The sequence below is a fragment of the Phoenix dactylifera genome, unplaced genomic scaffold, assembly GCF_009389715.1.
Source record: "Phoenix dactylifera cultivar Barhee BC4 unplaced genomic scaffold, palm_55x_up_171113_PBpolish2nd_filt_p 002204F, whole genome shotgun sequence".
NCBI classification, from domain to species: Eukaryota; Viridiplantae; Streptophyta; class Magnoliopsida; order Arecales; family Arecaceae; genus Phoenix; species Phoenix dactylifera.
The window spans coordinates 17,769-42,979 of record NW_024069464.1 but is presented as its reverse complement, the minus strand read 5'-3'; the positions used below and the strand labels follow the sequence as shown (position 1 = coordinate 42,979).

At 39.3% G+C, this 25,211-nt stretch overlaps 1 protein-coding gene and 2 long non-coding RNA genes across 3 annotated transcripts; 2 read left to right on the top strand and 1 right to left on the bottom strand.

The window, feature by feature from the left end:
- The first annotated feature begins 649 nt into the window (after positions 1 to 649).
- On the top strand, positions 650 to 1,821 carry LOC120109451. The gene is made up of 2 exons (XR_005510318.1): positions 650 to 1,062; positions 1,445 to 1,821. It is a non-coding gene; the product is annotated as an uncharacterized LOC120109451 (long non-coding RNA).
- A 460-nt stretch (positions 1,822 to 2,281) lies between these two features.
- Positions 2,282 to 3,350, bottom strand: LOC120109453. Its single transcript, XR_005510320.1, has 2 exons — positions 3,193 to 3,350; positions 2,282 to 2,553 (listed from the first exon to the last, which is right to left on the bottom strand). It is a non-coding gene; the product is annotated as an uncharacterized LOC120109453 (long non-coding RNA).
- Positions 3,351 to 16,156: 12,806 nt separating this feature from the next.
- Positions 16,157 to 24,943, top strand: LOC120109450 (glycine--tRNA ligase, mitochondrial 1-like). The gene is made up of 9 exons (XM_039123206.1): positions 16,157 to 16,645; positions 17,155 to 17,225; positions 17,268 to 17,430; positions 21,852 to 22,046; positions 22,179 to 22,403; positions 23,396 to 23,431; positions 23,612 to 23,692; positions 23,769 to 24,177; positions 24,560 to 24,943. Exons 1-9 carry the CDS (start codon positions 16,172 to 16,174, stop codon positions 24,793 to 24,795), a joined length of 1,890 nt encoding a protein of 629 aa, XP_038979134.1. The 5' UTR covers positions 16,157 to 16,171; the 3' UTR covers positions 24,796 to 24,943.
- The last annotated feature ends 268 nt before the right edge of the window (positions 24,944 to 25,211 follow it).

Sequence of the window (25,211 nt, the reverse complement as noted above, 5' to 3'; positions counted from 1 at the left end):
AAATGGCCTTCAGATTTGCTTCTTTAGAACATTACAAGCTCATGGCTTTGTGCTTCTTTTCAAAAGTTGCTTGTTATTTTCATGTCTTGTCCAGCTTCATCTTAGCTATTGTTTACTTTTAGTTGCATAGAAACACAATCTTCTTATGTTATGCATGCCACTCTTTTGCCAGAGCTTTAGCTAAAGCTCTTCTTATCGACTACTTATTCAAGTTTTTATCTATCGGCTGATTAAAACTTCGTAGATTAATGTTGAAGTATGATGATTTTATTATGTTGTTCAACAGGAGAAAAGTCGTGTCTCAGAACCTAGAGAGGTGGAGGTGGGATTTTCTTTCCCACTTTTTTTTTAATGTTTAATTCCGCATGTGGAATGGCAAATCACTGACCTCCATACTTTCTGCAGAAGTTATGTTGCACTTTTCTATCCATTGTCCGGAAGATACTGACGTTCCTATTTTCAACTTGCTTATTGTTTGATTTTTTTAAATAAATTTCAGAAGCTGGTTATTACCCCATCAGAAGAGCACTAGGTCTTGCATTTAAGGGTAACCAAAGAATGGTGGTGAAGCATTGGAGGTAACCTTTGCACATATCCATGCTGCTAATTACTTTGCCTTTTCATTTATAGCTTCTGACAAGCTCTTTGGATAGGCCATGAGTGAAAAGAAGCGCTGGAAATGAAAGAAGCTCTGGATGATAAAGGAGAGGCGGACTTCCAAGTTTGTACACTTGGAAAATCTGTAAGGATCAAGAAAAACATGGTATCTATCAGTATGGAAAGAAAGGAGGAACATCAGACGGATTTTTATAACCTTTCAGTCATCACGCTATCTTTTGTTACTGGACGAATAATCTACTGTCTCTTTGAGCATTCTTTCTACACAAGACCAAAGCAAATCAGGGGATGTACAGCGGAATGTGTTCCGCTTCCCTCTTCTAGTGGCTCCAATTAAGTGCACGGTTTTCCCATTAATCAAGTCTCAACAGTTTGTTGAAGTGGCCAACCTCATAGCTAAATCACTAAAGGCGGCTAATATCTCACATGAATTAGATGTTACAGGTATGCCTTTAAAATATCAGCATCTGATAATAACTGAACTCCGGTTTTAGTCAGAATTCTGGAATGCCATTATTTCATAGGTTGTGGCAGGTAATGTTACTTCTCTTCCCATGGATTCTAAAACAATCTTTCTTTTTTTGCCAACTAATCCTACTGTTAAGTTCTACAATGTTTTATCATCAATTTGCTCCTAGACAGCTAGAACTTGGTTTGTGGATCGACAGTTTAGTAGATGATTGCATGACATTTAAATATACTGATTGTTGTGATTGTGCTGATGCAATGAAATATACAAGTCTACTTAACTAGAAACACTATACAGAAACAATAGCTTTTAAAGTAAGCTGCTTATAAATTACGATTTTGCTGGTGTTTTCTACAGGCAAGTCTATAGGGAAACGTTATGCCATATCGGATGAGCTTGGTGTCCCCTACGCCATAACTGTCGATTCGACTGCTAGTGTGACCATGCGTCAGAGGGACAGCAAGGAGCAGATCCGTGTAAGCATTGAGGAGGTGGTCTCAGTTGTGAAAAAGTCACGGTTGGGCAAAGCACATGGGCTGATGTGCTCTGTAGATACCCAACCCACGTTGCTACACATGCTGATGAGTTGTGAAGCGGCTTCTGACGGATGAAGTGATGAAAGCAATTCCTTATCTTGCTGAATTTTCAAACTACTGGAACTTATTAGGCTATTATATTTGTTAAACGGTTGCACACAAAATTGTGGTGATGATCTAAGAGAGTAATATTTTGCTATTTTGCACACAAAATTGTGGTGAAGCGGCTTCTGACGGATGAAGTGATGAAAGCAATTCCTTATCTTGCTGAATTTTCAAACTACTGGAACTTATTAGGCTATTATATTTGTTAAACGGTTGCACACAAATTGTGGTGATGATCTAAGAGAGTAATATTTTGCTATTTTGCACACAAAATTGTGGTGAAGCGGCTTCTGACGGATGAAGTGATGAAAGCAATTCCTTATCTTGCTGAATTTTCAAACTACTGGAACTTATTAGGCTATTATATTTGTTAAACGGTGCACACAAAATTGTGGTGATGATCTAAGAGAGTAATATTTTGCTTTAATGTTCTCTGTTTTATCCACAAAAAAAAAAAAAAGGAAAAGTGCTGAGGCTGAAATTAAAAACTTCCGATACGAAAATCTCCCAGTTAATAAGCGCAGGCTAGGTCCTCATCTGCAACCAAGAGAAATTTAAAAGCAAAGGATAACTTTATATAAGGCCACAAAGGCTGCATAATAGGCAATGATACACCCAAAACCCTGTAAGGTGATTGTTGTACGTAGCCATATGAATCTAAATTATTTCCTTACATCAAAGTTAAATTGATATCCTGCACAAGCTTTTGACGGCAGCTTCTTATAGCCGGAAGATGTGCGGGTGACATACTCAACTTCAAGGCAATATTGAGGGCAGGCCATGGCTCTGGTGCCGCTTTGCAGCTCGGCGAGCAAGACCATGCCTCTTAGCATCAAACACCAAGCATGTAAAGAAAATAAACTGATTAGTTTCTAGCCGGTCCATGTATAATGATTGACATACCCGCATATGAGATGAGAGTAGTGTCACGCCCCCGCCTCTGCGAGGCACGTGAGGCACCTAGTGCCCACGTGGGGGCCACATGAGGGGGGAACACGGGGCTCCCCTGCCAGATATTGTCCGGTTCTGGGGCTTCACGCAAGCGTCCTTCACCCCTCCCCGGTTTTGTTTTCCACCCAAAACGCGTCTGCAGGATTTGGAGTCACCCGCCTCATATGCCCAGGCTCTGGAACGAGTCTTTCCGATGTGGGACTATTGGGCTTCACACCCTTCCCACCATCGGACAAGAGCCGTCCTCGGCTCTGATACCAAATGTCACGCCCCCGCCTCTGCGAGGCACGTGAGGCACCTAGTGCCCACGTGGGGGCCACATGAGGGGGGAACACGGGGCTCCCCTGCCAGATATTGTCCGGTTCTGGGGCTTCACGCAAGCGTCCTTCACCCCTCCCCAGTTTTGTTTTCCACCCAAAACGCGTCTGCAGGATTTGGAGTCACCCGCCTCATATGCCCAGGCTCTGGAACGAGTCTTTCCGATGTGGGACTATTGGGCTTCACACGTAGTACCAGAAAGTAGGAGAAGCATCATAACTGAGAGTTTGGTGCTGGTCGTCTCTTCTAAGCTTGCTTTCAGACCTGGTAGATGGAGGTCAGGCTGGTATTTATAAGCCTGGTATGAATTTATGTTCTTAGTCCTAACACTAACGGATGATTAATTTGCCATGTCTGAGGCACAAAAAGTTCGACGATTCATCATGGAAATTCAATGGTGGATAGTGATGGCTAAGAGAAAGCATCAAGTTTCCTCGATGAGATGAGTGGTGGATTTTTCCAAATCTAACAATACTGTATATGATGTCCTGATAGATTTTGGTATCATCTTAGATTATCTTTAGAGAGCAAAATCAACATTTTCTTCGTTCTTCTTTGACTGTAGCAGCTATGGTGGACTTTGCTGGAGGGTTGACTGCATTCTGTATGATTTCATGTTAGATTCCGGGATCATCTCAGATTATTTTTAGAAAGCAAAATCAACCTTATCTTCATCCAGGGCAATTTGTTTTTTTTTTTTTTTTTGGCCAAACAAAAGGAGTAAGGGGGAGGAAGGGACAAGCCCACCTCCGCGTAGCAGCCCCCACCCTGCGAGAAGAATATTCGATGCGGGTAGAAATGACCGTGTGTTGGGCACCCCGGCCGGTTTTACACTTTTACTCATACCCTCCCCACACGTGGGCCGGCTCGGTGACCCCTCTGGGCTCCGACACGAACCCTCCGTGTGAGTTCGTTCAGGACAATTTAGTTCATTTGAGAAACATTTTTCTTGAATGGAATTACAAAATTGATGCTGCTCTGTATTTATATATTTTAGAGGTTTAGCATGTAATGATTCATGTATTTGACATCTGATTGATATGATGCTGTTTATATTTTGCATCTAATGTTTGCATGAGCTTGCAACACATCATCCGGGCCCATAGTCGGCTCTACTTTCTCTCTCTAGCATTGGTATGTATTGCATATGATATCTCTCGTTTGGATGAATACCCTCAAATGTTGGTGTAAATAATGTGGATTGTACTAGTCAGCCGAGTTCTTATTCGAAATAGAGACCGTCTGCATAGCCAATCATTTTCAGTCTCATTTGATGGAAGATTATCATTCCTTCATCTATAGATTCAAACGAGTCATAAAAAATAATTTATATGCACATACCACTCTATCAAGAAATAGATTTAATCTATTATTCAATTTTCAGCCCTAGTTTAACAGAAGCTCGTACCGTGCTTATTTCTTTTCGGCCATGGACAGGTGAAATTATTAGATGGACTAGGTGCATCATAGATCTAGGATGAAGAGAGTCTAGCTAAGATGATTTCACCCTAGCTCTGTGATGGATCCGATCCACCTAATAATTTCTCCATGGCCAGACCTAGGCCTCCCTTGTCTTTTTAGGCTTGGCTTTCCATTGTGAGCACATATTGTGCGCTCGAATGATAAACCCAAGCTATAGTAATTAAGGCTGCAAATGGGTCGAGTCGACTCGTGACCCGATCCGATCCGACCCGATCCATTTTGGAGGATCCGTGGTGCCGGGTCGGATTCTAAAATTGAACCCGTCCTATTTTCGGATCGGGTTTAGATTTACTAAATTTAGATCCGACCCGATCCAAACGGTCCATATATAAAATATTAAAATATTATTATAAATAATAATTTTCACACACCTAAAATAATAAATGCTAGTATTTGTGGTTACTGTTTATTACACCTAAACCTAAAAAATGCGTTGATTTTGTGGCCGTGGATCCCTCCCTCTCCTTCCCAGGCCGCTCCCCGCGGATGGATTCCTTTCCTTTGCCTTAAAGGATGTTGGAGCCAAGAACGATCATGCATGGGCTCCTCTCCTCTTGGATCCCAATCTCCATGCAGCCAATGGAGACTCGACACGTTCAGAAGTAAACAAATCTTGTCCCTGCGTCATGTCCCTCTCGGAGTTTCTCCTTGTGCCTTTTTTTTTTGGGTAGAACCTTGTGCCTTTCCTTTCTCCATGCCTTTCAAACACTAGGCTTTTCAGAGGATCACTAGGCGTTTCAGAGGATGTTGGAGTTTTCGGGCGTAGCATCACTAGGCCTTTCAGAGGATCGCATAGTAGCAGCCCTGCACCCTCGCTAGCCCGATCCCACCTTTCTGATGATGATGGCCGGCTAAGGCTCCGGGCTACGGACGGACAAGGCAGCAGGGCTTGGACCGGTCCATTCCTAACCCAACTCTCCACCCAGCGACAAGAGAAGCCGAGACAGAGAGAAATGGGGTTTTTGTCCTCCTCCCCTCCTGCCCTCGTCCTGCTCTTGCTCTCCTCTTTCCTCTTCCTCCACCGCCTCCCCCTCGCCGGCGCCGCCGACATCCCCCTGGGCTCCACTCTCACCCCCTCCAACTCCTCCTCCTGGACCTCCGAGAGCAGGACCTTCTCCCTTGAGAAGATTTATTGCCCTAGACGATAACACTACGAGCACCTCCCACGGCGGAGGCCATTCATGCTGCTCAACGAGAATGATTGAGTTTTCTGAGAAGAAGGATGTGATCATGCGGTTAGGGGAAGATTTATTTTATTTTTGTAATTTATTTCCATTAGGACAGCTGGACGGATGGCCTATTTCGGTGCATGACTCGGCCAGGATGAAGGGGGGATGGCCCGTGAGCGAAAGTTCTTTTTTTGAAGTTTCGAGGTTCCGCATCCATCTCAGGACCCCATTATCTCAGGGGAACAGGATGGGATGTCTGGGACGCCTAGCTCCTGTTTTATCCTTCGCATGAAAGAAGGATTCGCCTTTAGGAAAAAAAACAAAAATCACCTTTCTTTGGATCGCCTATTTTAGACAATCAATTTCAAGCAGCGTTCCAGAATTTTATGCTCACAAATCAATCTAATTGATCGATATTATGCCATCTTAATTTTTTGAGTAATTTAAATATAAACTACAATTTCATATGCATATAATTTTGAAATAAAAAAAATACATAGTTACAAGTTCATTTCTAGCATCTCTAAGGATAAATATTGCATATATTATTGATATTTAATTAGCTTAAGCTTTTGTAGGCCACTTCAACAAGATACTTGAGACCCTTCCTATAAGTAGAGGGTACAATCTTCTGGAAGGTTGCAGCAGTTGCACTTGGGTGGCAGCTTCTCATTGCCAGAAGATGTGACGCCTTCACGACAAAGTAGACTGCATGGCGCGGCGCCCACGCTGATTTGCACCTCCCAAAACAAGCCTATATGTTTTTTGTGGCATCAAACAACAAAAAGGAAAAGCAATAAATGAGTTTGTTTCTAGGCTTATAGTTATTCCACACACATAAATACATATACTGCCAGGGGAATGGACTAAATACCAGATAGCGGGAGAAGCAATACAACTAAGGGTTTAGTGCATGCCATGTCTTCATCTGAGCTTCTACCAAGGTCTGGGAGATATGGAGGTATGACTGGCATTTATAGAGAAGGGCCTGAAATGAATTCATGGTCTTGTTTCTAATGTGAATGAATGATTGATAAATCTCACTTCCTTGCCGCTCAACCTATTCTTTATTTTGATTACATACAGGATATTAAATCGCATGAAAACAAACAAGCAGCAAACTGAGTCAGTTGGAATGATTTAAGATGGAGCGAGTCCAAATAGACGCCAACTTTGGTCGGAGTTCTTGGCTTGCAACCGAGCCCACTGAGTCCCCGCCGGGGTTTGGGCCATGGAGCCCCCAGATACCGGGTGGGATGGGGCCCACCCTGAACTTCTTGCTTAAAAACCCCCTCCCTCCTTCCGACCGTCCCTTTCAAAAACATCCATCATGCACCGTTCCTTTTACAGGATCGGCAGGGATTAGGTATTGTTGTGTTTCAATTTAGGACGTCTCAGATCTGGACCTAGATTAATACTTCTTAGGGGCGTAAATAGGTAAGATCGGAGTGGGACACGAGTAACCCCGACCCCACTCAGTTTCTTATTCGGGGTCTAATTTTGGACCCAAACTCAACTCAATAGAAGATCGGGGCGGGTGGGGGTTTCATGTTCACCTACCTCATGTCATCACATGTTAAGACAAAAAAAATGCATGACTCTAAGGAAGATTGCTGGAAATGTAAGGTTATGAAATTTAATAAAGAGTCCCAAAAAAAAATACCATACCTTTTTTTTTAATATACTTCACATCTCTTTCTCATTTACTTCAAGCTCCCACTTGCCTAAATTGCATACTCCCAGAATCAAGCCTTTAACAAAATTGAAGCCAATCAGAAATAGAATCAAACTTCCAACTAAGACCAAATTCTCTCCTTGACAAATCTCAACAAATCAACATCTTACCACCATCTTGTTCTCCTGAGAAATTCAAGATTTCTAACAGGATTACAAAAATAAAAATGTGATTATATAATTGACATACCTTAGTCATCCAAACTTCTTCACTTCCGCATGCATCCCGCTCAACACTTGCGCAGCAATGATATATAAAAAGTCAGAAGGATTAAGATTGCATTAGTGACAATTGATTTACGTCATATAGGCCTTTTGTTTCTTTGTTTGATATATCAGGTCAGTTGTGTTCAAAGTCTCAGTTCACTAAGATCTATAGTATTTAGAGTATCTGGGAGCTCATCGCTTAACAGGCTTCTTCCACCCAAAAGTCCAACAAATATAAGGGAGAAGGGATATCAGCTGCCCTTGTCCAAATAAGCTCACTGGAGTGTTGTGCCATGAAGGAGGCAACTCAATTTGCAGCTCTGTTTGTCTTTCAAAAAATATGTGCTGCCTGAAAGGAGTATCTTTCTGACCATTCTGCAAGTCTCACCAATCAATGGGTGGCCATCTTTATAACAGTCCACTCTCCGTATCCAATCACACCCCCCCTCCCCCCCTCTCTCTCTCTCTCTCTCCTCTCTGTTGACGAGATAGAAAGTGGTGCCTTGACATTCCCGATCGATTGTGTGTTTCCCGCACCGCTATCAGATTAAAATCCAATCAAACCCAAGGCCAAGGGGGGCAAACATGAGAACAATTGGTGAGGAATGGTGACTGTGGCTGGCCTTTTGAAGGGCTGGTGGAGTACGCCAGACAGAGTATAGTCTTGTGCAGTTGTGGTTTGTGTTACTTGCACATCACAAAATATCACATCTCTTATCTCCCATCTCACGCAACGGAGGAGATGGGGAAATCTCATGTATGAAAACCCAGTATAAGAGTAGGGAAAAAGAAATATAAAACGGTCAGCATGGCTAGCATTTTCACACACAGAGCAGTAAGGTTACATAAAATTATAAATTTTAAATTATTAAAATATCTAATGGAAGCAGGCACTTATGAGTGACAGTACCTCGAGCGCACGTCACCAGCCTATCTGGGCTGCACACCATCCGGCTCAGAGCCATACCCCCTCATGATGGGGACTGACAGTACCTCTGTCACTTGGGCCACTCCACCGAGGCTATAAATAGCTCGATCAGGTAATTCCTAAGGGACCTTTTGGCTGGACCAAATTTGCCCACTCTAACTTGATCGTCGAAGGGTCCTCACCGAGAACACCGGTGAGGCTCTGTACAGGTCCGTGGCCGTCGCGCAGGAGGTGGCTTCCGTCTTCCCCTTTTCAACACCGGCGGCTCCCTCGGCTCCACCAGCATGGTCACCCTCGGGCCAGATTTGAACCACAACAGTTATTAATGCAAAAAATGCTTAGATTGTCCGTATGCCTGTATATTAATTAGTTCCTGCTAGTGTAAGTGTGTAACTATTCAATTGAAATTTGTACTCTCAAGTTGAAGTTTGTACTCTGAAGAAAGAACTTATTTATTTATACTTTTGGTGGCATATTTTTGTCCTTATATAAATTTGAAATATTTGTTACTTATTCAGTTATTTGTCATAGGTATACATCGTTAATTTTTTTGTTTTTATTGTATAAAGTAGCATTTTATGCTCATGATTTTATAGTATAATGATCGTAAACTGATGTTGCTTCTTTGCTTTATGCAGGATGGTGGTAATCTATCTTAACTGATGTTCTTGATTGTTTCTGCCGAGTGGATGATCTTTTAGCTGTTGTCGAATGGATGGAGGAAATTGTGGTTCATTATGCATGTTCTTAGTTATGTAATTCTAAAATTCACTGAACATGATGCTGATGTTGTGATGCATCCTTTTGGATTGTCATATGGGGTAGAATTTTGTTGTGATATTGTAAATTGTAATGCTGTGATGCTAATACTGTGACCGTTTGTTTGGATTATTTGGATTGTCATTTGTCATATGGGGTTGAATTTTGCTCTGAAAAATCCTGTGATGCTAATACTGTAACCAGGTTTGCTTCTCAGGTTTGATTGTTTATGAATAGCAATTGCAACAGTGTTCACTTCTTCAAATGTTTATGTTTTAGATGGAAAGTTGCACCTATTTAAATGTTTTAGATGTAGGAACTTGCAGTCTAAATGTTGGGCAAGTTGATTTTGTTTTAATCTCTATGCTCAATGTGAGGCATAATAATATTTCTATCTCTTTCTTATTCCAAAAAGACTCTGTCAGTTTGCCTTCCGAACATCGGTTGATCCAGTTGAAGAAGCTAGATCTGAAAATGCACTTCAATGGCAAGTATCTTGCTTCAATTTTAGTATCCCTACTCAATGGTTCTCCAAATCTGCAAGAGCTTACAGTTGAGGTAAGTTGTCCAGAATAATTTCTTCATTACATTAGTATCATTTTTTTGGTGAAACGTATTCTGAACCTGTTTTGAATGTAACAGATAGATAAGTTCCATGTATACACAGAAATCGTTGAGGCAGATTATTGGGATAAACAGATACCTTCGGCTGAAAACTGCTACACTATTCTTCCATTATAGGTTTGTGGAGGATTGCATTGGTTTTCCTAAATTTCTGTTGATGAATGCATGTGCTCTGGAAAAGATGAGCATCAATTACACTCTGGAAAAAAAAGGAAAAACCTTTATTTTCATGCTTCCAGGAGGAACTGTTGAGCTTGCAACAGGCTTCATCTGATGCTGTATTGGAGTTGACACTTATTGAATTAAAAATACATAGACCCGGACCAGACCCGACCCGAATGACCCGTCAGGGTTGGCATAGATCCGACCCGACCCGATTTTCAACCGGGTCAGGTCTGGGTCCAAAATTAGGACCCGAACAAAAAATCAAGTCGGGTCGGGTTCTGGAGCAACTTCAAATGGTACACTCACTGCTGCTTATGATGAAGTTTTATTGGTACTGTACAGTTAAATGTGATCCCCAATGGTCATCAATAGGTCCGAAGAAGTTACATGGTTTAGATTTAACAATTGTTTCACATAAATGATGTTTAAGATGTGCTATTATGATTCTGCTCTTTCTAGCAGGAAACGTCTACTGAAAGTGATGTAATTGCTTTTAAAACTTCCAGAAACTTGAATGCTTACTTGCATTCCAGGCATTTTCCTTAGATATGAGTGTTTCTTTAAAACATCCACTACGTACACCATACATTCCGCACAGATTCCTGATTCTAGCAACCAAGGAGGTTCAGCTGCGGCCGAAAGGTCCAAGCAGAAACAACAGCGTAGAATTATAAAAAACAGAGAGTGGGTTAAGAGGAGAAGAGGAGCAATACTGACTTGAAAGTTTTTTTTGGCTGGGAACCATACAAAGCCTCGAGGCATTTCATTATCTTCAATTAAAAAATTGGAAAATGCCCGAGATTTGATAGGTCATGAGTATCCAAGAGGTTGTAGCGAATATTTGAAAACCATGCCTCTCCCCTATCTTCTGGGTTCAAAATCAATAGAGGAAAAAGCTTTTGTGCATGTTCTCTGTGGAGCATGCTAGTGAACTTTGAGATGTCATGCAACTCGATATTCTTCATGTAACAGGAATACTTTTGCTTGAGATGATGAAATCATTCATGTAAGCTATGGAAGATAAGTGCAATGTCTTGTGGTTCACACAAGTCAATGGTTGGTGCAATTCCTGGGTATGTCCTCGTCAAAAGATTTAACTTCACCTCCTTTACCAACATAGTGTTTCAGTAGCCAAGGTCCTGGAAAACTAGAAACAGGCAATGCGATGATTACTGTAGATACCCCTTTCTTATATTAACAAAACAGAATCTGGAGCCTAGGAACCATTGACAAATTTTAATCCCAATTCACCATCCAACAATTTGGTAAAATCTTCAGTTGAAGAAGATAGATGGTGTCAGAGAATAAGGTTTACATACAGAATTTTATGCTTCCCCATATCCAAGAGCAGTTACTGGTGATCAAGGCTCATTCATCAGGCCCAAAATCATCATCGGATGCGCCTTCCAGAAATGAGCCAAGAGACTTGCGTAATATGCTGAAAGATTTGTCATCCTGGATCACATTGACATAAAGTTGCATCATTGGAAAGTAGATTGTGGGAAAGTAGAATACATGCATAAACTTTGAAATTACATCACTAGAAAAAAGAATATGAAAACATTTCAACACGTCTATATGTCCAAAATAGAAAATCAAATATATTGAGCAGATTCTTTCCGAAAATAATATATTAGATTATAAATCTACAGTTGAATCTTTTCCCCTTTTTTTCTCTTTCGAATTGATATATCTTTATACACAAGTTATATATAGAAACCACATTCGTATATCTGGTATAGCATGCATAAGTGATTGTTAAACACCTAAGCATAATGTATAAAAAAACTGGTATAACAATGCACGACACTCCCACCATTGCAGGGTCTGAGAAGGGTCAAACGTATGCAGCCTTACTCCTACATATAGAAAGACTGTGTTTCGAACCCATAACCTCCAGGTCATAATAGAACCTTACTGTTGCACCATGGCTCACTCTTAGGATGAAAATTATAATACATCAAGATAATGATGACTAATTGGTCACTCCCTACTTAATTAAAGTCTAAACATGTTGAGCTTAAATATGCTTATCAAGATCAGGCAAGCACAAGAAGAAAAGGCAAATTTTGAAACCAACTAGAAGAGGAGACTTGGCTAGCTTCAACAACAAATTAACAACAATGTTGCTAGAAAGTTTTGAATTGAAAGCAATTTATGACCTATAATGGGTATCCAATAATTGAAGGGTAAGTCACATGAGCATCTGAATGAGATACTAACTTGAAATACAAACAATTCCAACCAGTAACTACTAACAAATGTAGAAAATCAAACACATGCAAGTCGAGAATAATAACTAAAAAACTACAACTAGTCATTCAAATCTTTTGAATCCACAAATGCAACACATGATGGAACAAACTGAAAAAAAGATATTCTGATCATAAGGAGCAAAAAAGAACCACAGCCTGGTGGAAAGCTTAAACTTACTATAATCTTAGAAATGAAGAAAGCATTTTTCAAAAATATGTACAATATTAGTTAAGGTTAACTTCTATAGAAAACAATTAGAACCCTAACAACATCAATTATACTTCTTCATGAAGACACTAACTACTTGAACTAACACAGAACAGATTACGTCTATTACTTATCTATCATTTAGGAAGCAAACCGAAAATATGACACTACAGTAGTGTATCTAATATAGTCAGTGGTGCATATTCTTTTACTATTTTTAGGAAAAGGGTGAATGCTATGGCTCCTTCATATTCTCATCGATTTGGTTTTATTAAAATAGAGGATTTTTGTAGGTTCTTGAACCAAGATGAAGCAATCATAGGCAGAGTATCTCTCAATGCCAACAGGAATGGGGATGATCCAGCACTACTCTGGTGGAGCTGACCATTAGAAATTGGTGGTTATAACTGTTTGCTGTGATAATTAAAACAGAGTTTCATTAGCATTCTTCAATGTTTAGTTCTCTATGAATCATTGCAGAAAAATGGTATAAGTAGTTCCCAACCTGAATAGAGGAGCATTAGAACGCTATATATAACTTCAGACATAAATGAATATACTTCTTCAACCATTGACATATCTGTCTGTTACTAACAAGCACCCACAATGAAAATATCCTTGTAAAAAGTTGAACTTTTTATTGTAATAAAATCCAGTGCATGATAAATTAACTCCTTTCTTGTTTCCTAAGTTGCATGCATTGCACTTGCTTGAATAAGATGTAAACACAGCTATACGTTTTTTCAATTAATAAAAGATTTTGTTCAAGTCTTATTACCAAAAAAGAGAGATCTTGTTCAAGCATATTTTTCAAATGATTGAATCAGAGGCATCATCAAAAAGTCCTTGTCAAATCAGTCAACTATCACCCATAATGAGTCTTATGTCCTTTATATTATAAAGAGAAATTGTTTTACTTGGCCAAAATAAAAAAAAACGAGTCGAGGCACAAAAACAACGTAAGTAGCATCTGTTTTTTGACTCCAAAAAATTAAACATCAAATCTTATTCCAAACATCATCTAGTATGGAGTCAACACAAAATGAACTTGGAAAATAGAAGTAATGATAAACTTGATGAAGGTCGCCAAGTAAGGTATAAAGCTAAGTTAACAGAAATGAAAACTCAGGCATCTAAAACTTAATCTCCAATACTTTTTTTGGTATGTCGTCTTGACTCATTTTTGGAAGTAAAACAAGTTTCCTCAGGGAATGTGTTAGAGAAGTTAGACTGTCATACAATGAAAATAAGTTAAATCAATTCAACAATTTGCTGCAGAAAGGAAAAAGATGAATCTTAAGCTATAAAGCACCATGAGAATTCATGTTGAATTTTAAGCTATATAGCAAGGAATCCCACAATGTTGTGAAGTTTTAGCCTTGTCTTATCCCACAAACAGTAGTTAGGCTATTTTCAATACCTTGGGTAAAGAGTGATGCTCCTGAATGGTGGGCAAGTCGAACAATTACAATCCAGTTTTGAAGATCCTAAAGTACCAAAAGTTTATAATGAAGTCCTTGTCAAAAATGCAATAATTAAATCAAGTCTGATTATGTTTTCAATGAAGTTGAGTTTTATATATTAAGACAGCTGAAAATAATGCTTTACAAACTTCTACAGAAAAATGAGGTTTATAACTAGGCTTGTGGATGATGGATTTGCAAAGCATGTGGGACAAAAAAGAACGCAGCAGTCATTCTAATCCAAGGGCTGAATCTTATATGTAAAAGGACAAGGCTAGCAAGATCATGGTTGAACCTCGTAAGCCAAGAACAATCAATTATCCAAAGGTTTATGTACTCATACATGGGAAAAGAGGATATGTAGCTTCATCTTTGCTTGCATTTATGAGAATCTTTCACCAAATAGAAGCACCAGCATGACATCTTATGAAATGGGGCAACTAAGGAAACATTGAATTAAATTAAGCCATCATGAGCTTAAGGCAAATCATCATGCAGCCTTCAGGCTTAAAAACTGTACAGATTGACGTCAAATCACCTTGAAAAGTTTGGCATTCCTTCACATATGAATCTTTCCCTAGATAGCCTCCTTGCATAAGATTGACATCAGAGACCTCCATATATGTCTCCATCACATTGGAATTGTCCCGCATTATGGTCTTTCTATTTCTGTTTTATATTGGACTTTAAGTAGCATTTTCGATTCTTATCTTAGGAAGCTTATGGCTCATCTAGTCATAGAAAAGTTTTGGTATTTGACTAGAAATATAATAAGAGTCTTATGTTAGTTATCAAAAGGATTGATTATCTGAAATTTAGAAATTTTGTGCAAGGCCCATAGTACCGGTTTCAGTACCCATAATGGTACCCAATAGGTATCTGTTAGTACTGTCCTGGTTTTGGCACTGACTAAGGATGTACCAAGTATTCATTCGGTTTCCCACCAGTACAGGGTCCTGAAAACCATGATTTGGTTAATTGCATGTTCCTCTCCTTTATTTATGGATAGAAACTTACTAAGATTTATCTATCAGGTTCAGACTCTAAAAAGGGAATAATTTTCTCCTGTAACAACATCTTATACAGGCCTGATAAAGACTCAAACCAACTTTTCTTCCATCTTGAAGAAAGCACTCATCGAGGTTGTATGTGTTCTATAGTTTTCAATAAGAAATTCAGCATTTCTTAAACACAGCACATACACGACCCCAACCCCCTCCAAAAAAAAGAGAAAAAGGAAAAGAAAAGAAAAGATTTACTTAGCATGAAGCTGCTTTCTTCTTGATGTATGGTTGATTCACCAAGTTTCTTACTTTAGTCCCTTACTGCTTGTTTTATCATTCTTTCAATTTCCTTGGTCTGAAATTCAAGTTAATAATGAAACATTACTTGCAAAATAGATAGCAGATGGCATGATACTGTTACGTCTCTTTGAGTAAGAAAATAATTTTAACTGGCAATGAGGCATGAATCAGTCACGATGTACCATAGTCGACTTAAATTGCTGTGATGAAAACTGACATGTTAAAGCATCATAATATATCATCCCCATTCATTAGACAAACTATTTGCTCTTCCAAAACTTGTGTTGATACAACATGAAATAAAGAGCTGAATTATTTCTACAAGGAACTGATCAAAGGAGACAAATCTCTCCTTCCCAGGCCGCTCCCCGCGGATGGATTCCTTTCCTTTGCCTTAAAGGATGTTGGAGCCAAGAACGATCATGCATGGGCTCCTCTCCTCTTGGATCCCAATCTCCATGCAGCCAATGGAGACTCGACACGTTCAGAAGTAAACAAATCTTGTCCCTGCGTCATGTCCCTCTCGGAGTTTCTCCTTGTGCCTTTTTTTTTTGGGTAGAACCTTGTGCCTTTCCTTTCTCCATGCCTTTCAAACACTAGGCTTTTCAGAGGATCACTAGGCGTTTCAGAGGATGTTGGAGTTTTCGAGCGTAGCATCACTAGGCCTTTCAGAGGATCGCATAGTAGCAGCCCTGCACCCTCGCTAGCCCGATCCCACCTTTCTGATGATGATGGCCGGCTAAGGCTCCGGGCTACGGACGGACAAGGCAGCAGGGCTTGGACCGGTCCATTGCTAACCCAACCCTCCACCCAGCGACAAGAGAAGCCGAGACACAGAGAAATGGGGTTTTTGTCCTCCCCCAGATACCGGATGGGATGGGGCCCACCCTCAACTTCCTGTTTAAAAACCCCCTCCCTCCTTCCGACCGTCCCTTCTCCACCATTTCCAGATCCCTTACCCCATCCAAAACCCTCATCCTCCGCGCCGCGCCGAGCCCCTCGCCCATGGCCGCCTCCGAGGACTACCTCCGGCGGTCCCTCGCCGAGAAGCAGACCGCCGTCGACGCCCAGTCCGAGGCCGTCCGGGCCCTCAAGGCCCTCCCCGGCGTCTCCGAGGACGAGATCGACGCCGCCGTCGAGGTCCTCAAGGCCCTCAAGGTCGAGCACGGCGCCGCCAAGAAGCAACTCCGGTCCGCCGTCAGCGGCAAGGTGGCGTTCCAGAAGGCCGTCGAAAACACGCTAAAGAGGAGGTTCTTCTTGATCCGCGGCTCCATGATCTCCGGCGAACCCCTCACCTACAGGCATCCTGGGAACGCCTTCAAGTCCAACGTCCTTGACTTTTGGCGCCAGGTAACGCTGTCAAAACCTTAGCCGTTGAGTAGCAGAGCTTTTACAAAATTGTACCAGCAAGTCCATCCGATCCAGTTCTCCCCACAAATGAGAAAACAAGTTTCCCCCATCGTGTGTCTAAAATGCTTATAGGTGATACTTAACGTTTGAACAAATTTCTATAACTAGTACCTGATAATTAGATTTTTTTTTCTTTATATTTAATATTGCATCAGTAGAAGCTTGCATTGATATTTAAACTCTTACATTCAGCAACAATGGTGATCATTTTTTGGGAATTTGTCTTTACATTTGATTCTTCTTGCTAGCATATACTGCTCGCCGCATCTTTTTCATCGATTTTGAATGCTGAGTTGTTCGTTTTATGCTGTTTAATTTTGAAAAGAGCGTATTATTTCTCATGGATCGAATGCTTAATTATATGTTTGAACACTGTTTTATTTTGAAGGCAAAACATAACTTCTAGTACACAGAACGCTACAATAATATGTTTCATATGTTTTCTTTAGCACTTTGTTTTGGCGGAGTGCATGATGCAGGTGGATCATCCCTGTGTCATTTCAGAGTACATGCTTCCTAGGTGAGATAATTTGCACATGATATGTACTTAATTAGCAGTGATTGGTGTCTGGTATTTAGTTGCTGTTCGATTATCTGTGGATTGTAGGTGTATGTGGCCAAAAACAGCACAGGGTATTCCGGTGAATTTTAACTACTTGTACGATTACAATGACGAGAAGCTTCCATTTGCAGCAGCTCGGACTAGGGTGGCATTTAGAAATGAGGTTTGTTTGCTTCCATTTTTTTCCTTTACTGTGGGTATAATATTGTGCCTTTAGGCATAGAAGATCACATCGTGCAAAACTGCCGTGTGTAGTGAAGATCTGAGCTGCATTATCTTGTTATTGATTTTATGTGTTAAAAGTTGGTGTTTTAGTATACATCCAGGAACGATGATTCTTGGTGAATGTATTTCTTTTCTTTTTGCTAAGAGAAAGTGGATGCATTTCTTTAATGCTTGATCGCATACTAGGTCTCATCTAATTGATTTGTCAATTCTATGGGCTGAGCATCCCAAGTTAAATAAAGATGACTCTTTCATTGCTGTTTGCTCAGGTCCTAGTATTGGCATATGTGAACTTAACACGAGTTGATACCATGAATTTGAGGGCCTCATCCAATGAAATTATTGACTTGAACGATAGCATGCAGAAAGACTTAACATGAATTGGGAATTTGGGATAGTTAAGTTGTTGGCTTAACCTAATTAGATACAAAATATGGCTTCAGCGCAGTTAATCCTATAGGACTAGGCTAATTGGTTTTGTATCATATGAAAGATTTAGTTGTTACGAAATGAGTCTGCAAGCACATCTTTGAAAATTCAAATTTAAGCAACTTGCACATTTTATACATAAGGTTCTTAGTGTACTTTATGGGGATTGTGTTCTAATTTATCTAGTTGCTCTGAGAATCTTTCCTTAAAGATGAATATCGTTCCCTAATTTAAACCATGTCAAAGTCCTATTTTATTCATTCTCTTTCCAAGTCTTGTAGAACCTTAGAGACTTGCTCTCGATTACATGCTCCTGAATTCCATAGCCATGTGGCCTTTTAGTTTTTTTTGGTAGATGACTCTCGCCTCTAGCTGAATTGGATAAAATCAATAGAGAGATGGCATTTGGTTATCAAATTTTGATGGACCATACCTTGATTCCTCAAGCTGATGCTATGTATATGGGAGAATGCTTGCCTTAGTTAAGCTCCACCTGTCTATGGACACCTATGCTTGATCTAATATTTGATAATCATTCAATATGCATATGTTAATGCAAATATATAAATTTTTGGTTCATACACAAATTTGGGACAAAAAACAGAGACATCATGTGGATGGTGCTCTTTTCCCTCTTCTTTGACCACGGTTCTTTCTCTTGTTATCACTTCCACATTCCGTGTTCCTCTCTGATTTATGCAATTGAGGTGCTAATTTGGCTGGTCGAACATGGGTCAAAGCAAGCATTTTATATAATTCTACTTAAGCTATTGATAGTGGATTAGTTGGGATTGCATGCTCCAATTTGTTTATAGAGTATGCCTTGAATTATATAGACCTGATTGCTTACTTCAATGACAGACATGCTCAATTTCGTTAGTAATATAATAAGAGTTTCTTGGATGTTTTAATCTATCAAGGGTCAAGTTTATTATATCTCTTTTAACTCAAGGAAAGAAAAGAAAAAGTATTGAAAATTGGTGTTATATAGTCTGTGTACTTAAATAAATAAATTTAGTTATGCTCTTTCCTCCATGTTTTTCCGATTGTATACCTGCTCATTTGCTATCATTGCACCTTTTTCCACCAAAATTGAAAATGCCACAAAAAGAAGAGTCCAGTGTTATGTGGTGGCTAGTTATGAACACCCTTTTTTAGAAAATACGAGCCTTAGTTTATCACCTTTATGTCCTTGATCTTCGATGTTGTCTAGCTAGATGGTCAACTAATGTGCTATATCTTAATTTCTTCTCTCAAAGTAACATAGCAGTTAGCGTAAGTGCTCTCTCAAAGATACATACAAAAATGATATTTCAAGCTTTTGTACAACTTATATGAGAACGACAACTTACAAATTTGAAAACAAATTGGCCGCAACTTGTAGTTATTAAATTCGGCGCCTTGGTTTTAGTCTCTTCTCATTTTTTAAAATTTACAATTTATTTCCATAGATTTATTGCTTGTTCCATAAAAGTTAAGTAATCATGGTTGTTTAACTGGCCAGGCAATTGGTGATAGTTTAGCTTTACAGCCTATTGTGATTGCTGTTGTCTCTTCTTGTGCTCTTCCTATTTTATTGTATTTTAATTTTTTTTTTTATTTATTTCCATGACTTTTTTTTGCCTTTTCCATCAAAGTTAGGTAATCAGGGTTGTCAAACCGTCCAAGTGACCATAGGTAATAGTTTAGTCGTAGAGCCTAGATGGCTGAATAGGCAGCTTCACTTAGTACAACAGTCAATCTTTCTCTAGTCTATTTACTTCATTTATGTCATTAGATTTTTCATTTTGCATTATATTTGACAAAATAGCATTTTAACACACATTCAGTAGTACAAGAAATATTTTGTATTACTACTCATCAGTAATAAACAACATTTTCAAGACATTCTGATTTGTAAAATTTGGATGCTACCCAGCGCATAAATAAGGAAAAGATATGGTAGCACATATTTGTATTGCTTTAGCTTGAATTTATAGATTGCTTGGCTTTCTTGGTCATTTAACTTGTGAAAGATAGAACCCGGGTTTGTTGTTTCAAAATAAAAGAATTTTCCGAATGCATATGTGAAGTGAGATATTGCTTTGTATGTGTACTGATGTAGGACAACTTAGGGGATGACCTACAATAGCATGGTGGGAGGAATTGGCGAATAGCTAATTTGTTGCCTTGCTGTTCTATTGCAGAAAACAGGGCAGAAGCAAACACTTTAATGGATTGAAGGAAAGAGGGGAGCTTTCTAGGTCCATCCTAGGGTTTAGAGATAGTGTTTGTTGTTAGAAAAAAGTTTCAAGGGGTTTTAGGATTAAAGGAGAAGGTTTGATGTTGACTTGAAATTTAATTCAGGCAATAATACATATATTCACAGGTTTTTGAAGATAGGGAAAGACATGAGAAGTAAAGGAGTTGAGAGATGAAGAGGGAGAGGGGAATAGAAGACACTAGAGGCAGGGCGAGAGAGGGAGGAGAGCAATCACTTTCACAAACTCATACAATACAACCCATGACCACCCTTTCGTTTGCCGATACACTATGCGACTTGGGGATGGAGTAACCTAATAAAAAAGACATGCAAGGACCCACCGACCACATATATTGAAAAACATGTAACTTGGAACCCAAGTAACGTGTAGGTCAAGTAATTTAAGGGCCAATTTAATCTCATATCCATTTTTTTAATTAAATGTTAAACAAATAGAAACTTGATCCACGATTAATTTTGGACCATCAAATAATTTTGATGCTCCAAGTAGTTGGATGAGGGTTTAGATCATCATAATGGAAAAATTTGCCGCAGGATCTAGGCCCTTGACTTTATGATTCGTTTCCAGTGCATGGATCTCATGCTTGAGGTCTTGATGTTGCTTTGACACTTTTGATTCATCTCCAAGACTCGATGAGGGAAACTAATATAAAATTTTCTTGTGATTGTATCCTCAACTGGTTGTTTCTGTGCCCTTGGATCTTCAGCCACAAAGCTTTTGATCATCTGATTGATGGTATTCTTTCATCAATACACAAAATCAACAAGAAATAGATCGCTAAGATTCTTAGGATATGGTGCACCTTCAATTGCAGGTTTGAAGGTTCGCCATTTGCCATATCTTCGTAAACATATCTTCTGTGGAGACATTCTTGTTCTATGAAAATTTAATTGCAAGAACTTTTCTCTGGGGTGCTTCATTTCTTAATTTTTCGTACTTGTGATATTGCTGCTGCACAGCTGGAAGAAGCAGTGCAGGAAAACAGCAATGCTTGTAAATGTTTGGGAAACAATTAACTATTTGACAGTATGGATGAGGTACTTAACTGAATTATGAGGGAACAATAATTAGATCAAATGGCGAACATTGTGCTCACTTTGTTGTGGAGCACGTTGTTAATGTAGCAGGCAACTGAGTTTTGATCACAAACCAACCCAGTTCTTAATTTAAGCTTCCCACCAAAAGTTCTTGGCGTAAACAATCATTATCAAATTTTACTGAATTAGCTGAGGATTGTTTGAAAATTTAATGCATTTTTTATGTCCTTTCTGGTGATATAACTGTCAGCTTAAAGAACTGAATGAATGATTGCACTGTTTCCTCATTTTCTAAAATAGACATGTTCCCTCTGTAACATTGGAAAAGTGAATTCCTTGTTCTTTTTTTTTTGTGGCAAGGCTTCGCTTTATTATTCACCAGATCTTGTTTCTCCCATATTGATTTTTGATATTTTGTCTGAGTATGAGATGATTTTGTGCTTTTTTCAGTTGAAGGAATATAAATGCAATAATTTGGACGAATAATTAAATATATTTGATGCTGTTCTCTTAATCCAAAAGCTATGCTAGTAGAAACCATGTGCGTTCTTTTTTGTGTTACAGACTTACAGGCCTCTGTTTTATGTTCAACCATCCGTCTGACATAACTTATTTTCTATGATGAGTAGATTTCACCTTGCCAAGGTCTTTTCAGAGACGGCAATTTCACACTAGCTGAGATAGAGCACTTTGTGGATCATGAGGACAAATCCCACCCAAAGTTTGTTGATGTTGCCGGCCTGGAGTTTTTGATGTTCCCTAGGGAAGAGCAACTAGCAGGGAAATCAGTCAAGTCAATGGTCCTTGGTGAAGCTGTTTCAGAGGTTGGTTTCTTTGACTACCTTATTATCACCTTTGTGCTGATCGTTTCTTCCTTTACCTTTAATTTATTTTGACATCTCTATTCTTCATTTGGTTTAGTTTCCTTTAAACATTGTTTTAATTTCTTTTTATAGGCAACAATCAACAATGAGACACTTGGTTACTTCATAGGACGGGTGTATCTTTTCTTGACTCGTCTGGGAATTGACAAAGATAGATTGCGCTTCAGGCAGCATCTGCCAAATGAGATGGCTCAGTATGCTGCAGACTGTTGGGATGCGGAAATAGAATGCTCCTATGGTTGGATTGAATGTGTTGGGATTGCTGATAGGTCTGCTTATGATTTACTAGCTCATTTGGTACGTAATCAAGACCTGTTTGCACCTAAGAATGCCGTGATGAGTTCTGATTGTGACAAATTATAATCTTATGCACCTCTTACAAAACTATTCTTCTTTTAAACACGTGAGAGGACTAGTTAGCAATGCATTGGGTCAGGTTGATTTGTGATTGGATTGAATTTGGGTCGTCATCAAAACTCTCAGCCCATACAACCCACAACGTTTGAAAAGAATAAACCCATACCAACTCATTTATCATGGGACCTGTACCTGACATGCTATTAGGCTTCACTTGTTAGTTATGTATCTTATAACTGAAATGAGATGGGGTCACGAAGAGGTATCTAGGGTGTGGCATTGAGAGTGAGGAGAGGAAATTAAGGTGTTGAAGAAAATGTGATAAATCTTGAACATGCTGTCTACTCCACTTTCTCTGCAGTATTTTTTGTTTCCTCTCTTAACTATGAACATCCGCAGCTGGGTTTCAAGGGCTTGCTCAACCTCTGTTAACCTGTTGGATCTGAGGCTGAAAACCAAACCTGTTTATTTTGGGCAAGTTGGGGCAGGTGTTGGTTGGTCTTCATCAGAAACTGCCACACCTATGAAGAGTAAATGGAAAACAATGTCGAATAAGAAACCAAACCTTATGTTATCTAAGACCAATATATAATGGTGCCCTTTTTACACTAGTTTGCAATTTTTCTACTAGTTTGCTTCATATGTAAATGGCCTTCAGATTTGCTTCTTTAGAACATTACAAGCTCATGGCTTTGTGCTTCTTTTCAAAAGTTGCTTGTTATTTTCATGTCTTGTCCAGCTTCATCTTAGCTATTGTTTACTTTTAGTTGCATAGAAACACAATCTTCTTATGTTTATGCATGCCACTCTTTTGCCAGAGCTTTAGCTAAAGCTCTTCTTATCGACTACTTATTCAAGTTTTTATCTATCGGCTGATTAAAACTTCGTAGATTAATGTTGAAGTATGATGATTTTATTATGTTGTTCAACAGGAGAAAAGTCGTGTCTCAGAACCTAGAGAGGTGGAGGTGGGATTTTCTTTCCCACTTTTTTTTTTAATGTTTAATTCCGCATGTGGAATGGCAAATCACTGACCTCCATACTTTGCTGCAGAAGTTATGTTGCACTTTTTCTATCCATTGTCCGGAAGATACTGACGTTCCTATTTTCAACTTGCTTATTGTTTGATTTTTTTAAATAAATTTCAGAAGCTGGTTATTACCCCATCAGAAGAGCAACTAGGTCTTGCATTTAAGGGTAACCAAAGAATGGTGGTTGAAGCATTGGAGGTAACCTTTGCACATATTCCATGCTGCTAATTACTTTGCCTTTTCATTTATAGCTTCTGACAAGCTCTTTGGATAGGCCATGAGTGAAAAAGAAGCGCTGGAAATGAAAGAAGCTCTGGATGATAAAGGAGAGGCGGACTTCCAAGTTTGTACACTTGGAAAATCTGTAAGGATCAAGAAAAACATGGTATCTATCAGTATGGAAAGAAAGGAGGAACATCAGACGGATTTTTATAACCTTTCAGTCATCACGCTATCTTTTGTTACTGGACGAATAATCTACTGTCTCTTTGAGCATTCTTTCTACACAAGACCAAGCAAATCAGGGGATGTACAGCGGAATGTGTTCCGCTTCCCTCTTCTAGTGGCTCCAATTAAGTGCACGGTTTTCCCATTAATCAAGTCTCAACAGTTTGTTGAAGTGGCCAACCTCATAGCTAAATCACTAAAGGCGGCTAATATCTCACATGAATTAGATGTTACAGGTATGCCTTTAAAATATCAGCATCTGATAATAACTGAACTCCGGTTTTAGTCAGAATTCTGGAATGCCATTATTTCATAGGTTGTGGCAGGTAATGTTACTTCTCTTCCCATGGATTCTAAAACAATCTTTCTTTTTTTGCCAACTAATCCTACTGTTAAGTTCTACAATGTTTTATCATCAATTTGCTCCTAGACAGCTAGAACTTGGTTTGTGGATCGACAGTTTAGTAGATGATTGCATGACATTTAAATATACTGATTGTTGTGATTGTGCTGATGCAATGAAATATACAAGTCTACTTAACTTGAAACACTATACAGAAACAATAGCTTTTAAAGTAAGCTGCTTATAAATTACGATTTTGCTGGTGTTTTCTACAGGCAAGTCTATAGGGAAACGTTATGCCATATCGGATGAGCTTGGTGTCCCCTACGCCATAACTGTCGATTCGACTGCTAGTGTGACCATGCGTCAGAGGGACAGCAAGGAGCAGATCCGTGTAAGCATTGAGGAGGTGGTCTCAGTTGTGAAAAAAGTCACGGTTGGGCAAAGCACATGGGCTGATGTGCTCTGTAGATACCCAACCCACGTTGCTACACATGCTGATGAGTTGTGAAGCGGCTTCTGACGGATGAAGTGATGAAAGCAATTCCTTATCTTGCTGAATTTTCAAACTACTGGAACTTATTAGGCTATTATATTTGTTAAACGGTTGCACACAAAATTGTGGTGATGATCTAAGAGAGTAATATTTTGCTATTTTGCACACAAAATTGTGGTGAAGCGGCTTCTGACGGATGAAGTGATGAAAGCAATTCCTTATCTTGCTGAATTTTCAAACTACTGGAACTTATTAGGCTATTATATTTGTTAAACGGTTGCACACAAAATTGTGGTGATGATCTAAGAGAGTAATATTTTGCTATTTTGCACACAAAATTGTGGTGAAGCGGCTTCTGACGGATGAAGTGATGAAAGCAATTCCTTATCTTGCTGAATTTTCAAACTACTGGAACTTATTAGGCTATTATA

What these genes read in the sequence shown, in the direction of transcription:
- LOC120109450 (XM_039123206.1), top strand. Translation starts at nt 16,172, where the DNA reads ATGGGGCCCACCCTCAACTTCCTGTTTAAAAACCCCCTCCCTCCTTCC. An exon ending in TCCTTGACTTTTGGCGCCAG is followed by an intron (nt 16,646 to 17,154) that starts GTAACGCTGTCA and finishes TGTTTTCTTTAG; the next exon opens with CACTTTGTTTTGGCGGAGTG. An exon ending in TGGTGGTTGAAGCATTGGAG is followed by an intron (nt 23,693 to 23,768) that starts GTAACCTTTGCA and finishes CTCTTTGGATAG; the next exon opens with GCCATGAGTGAAAAAGAAGC.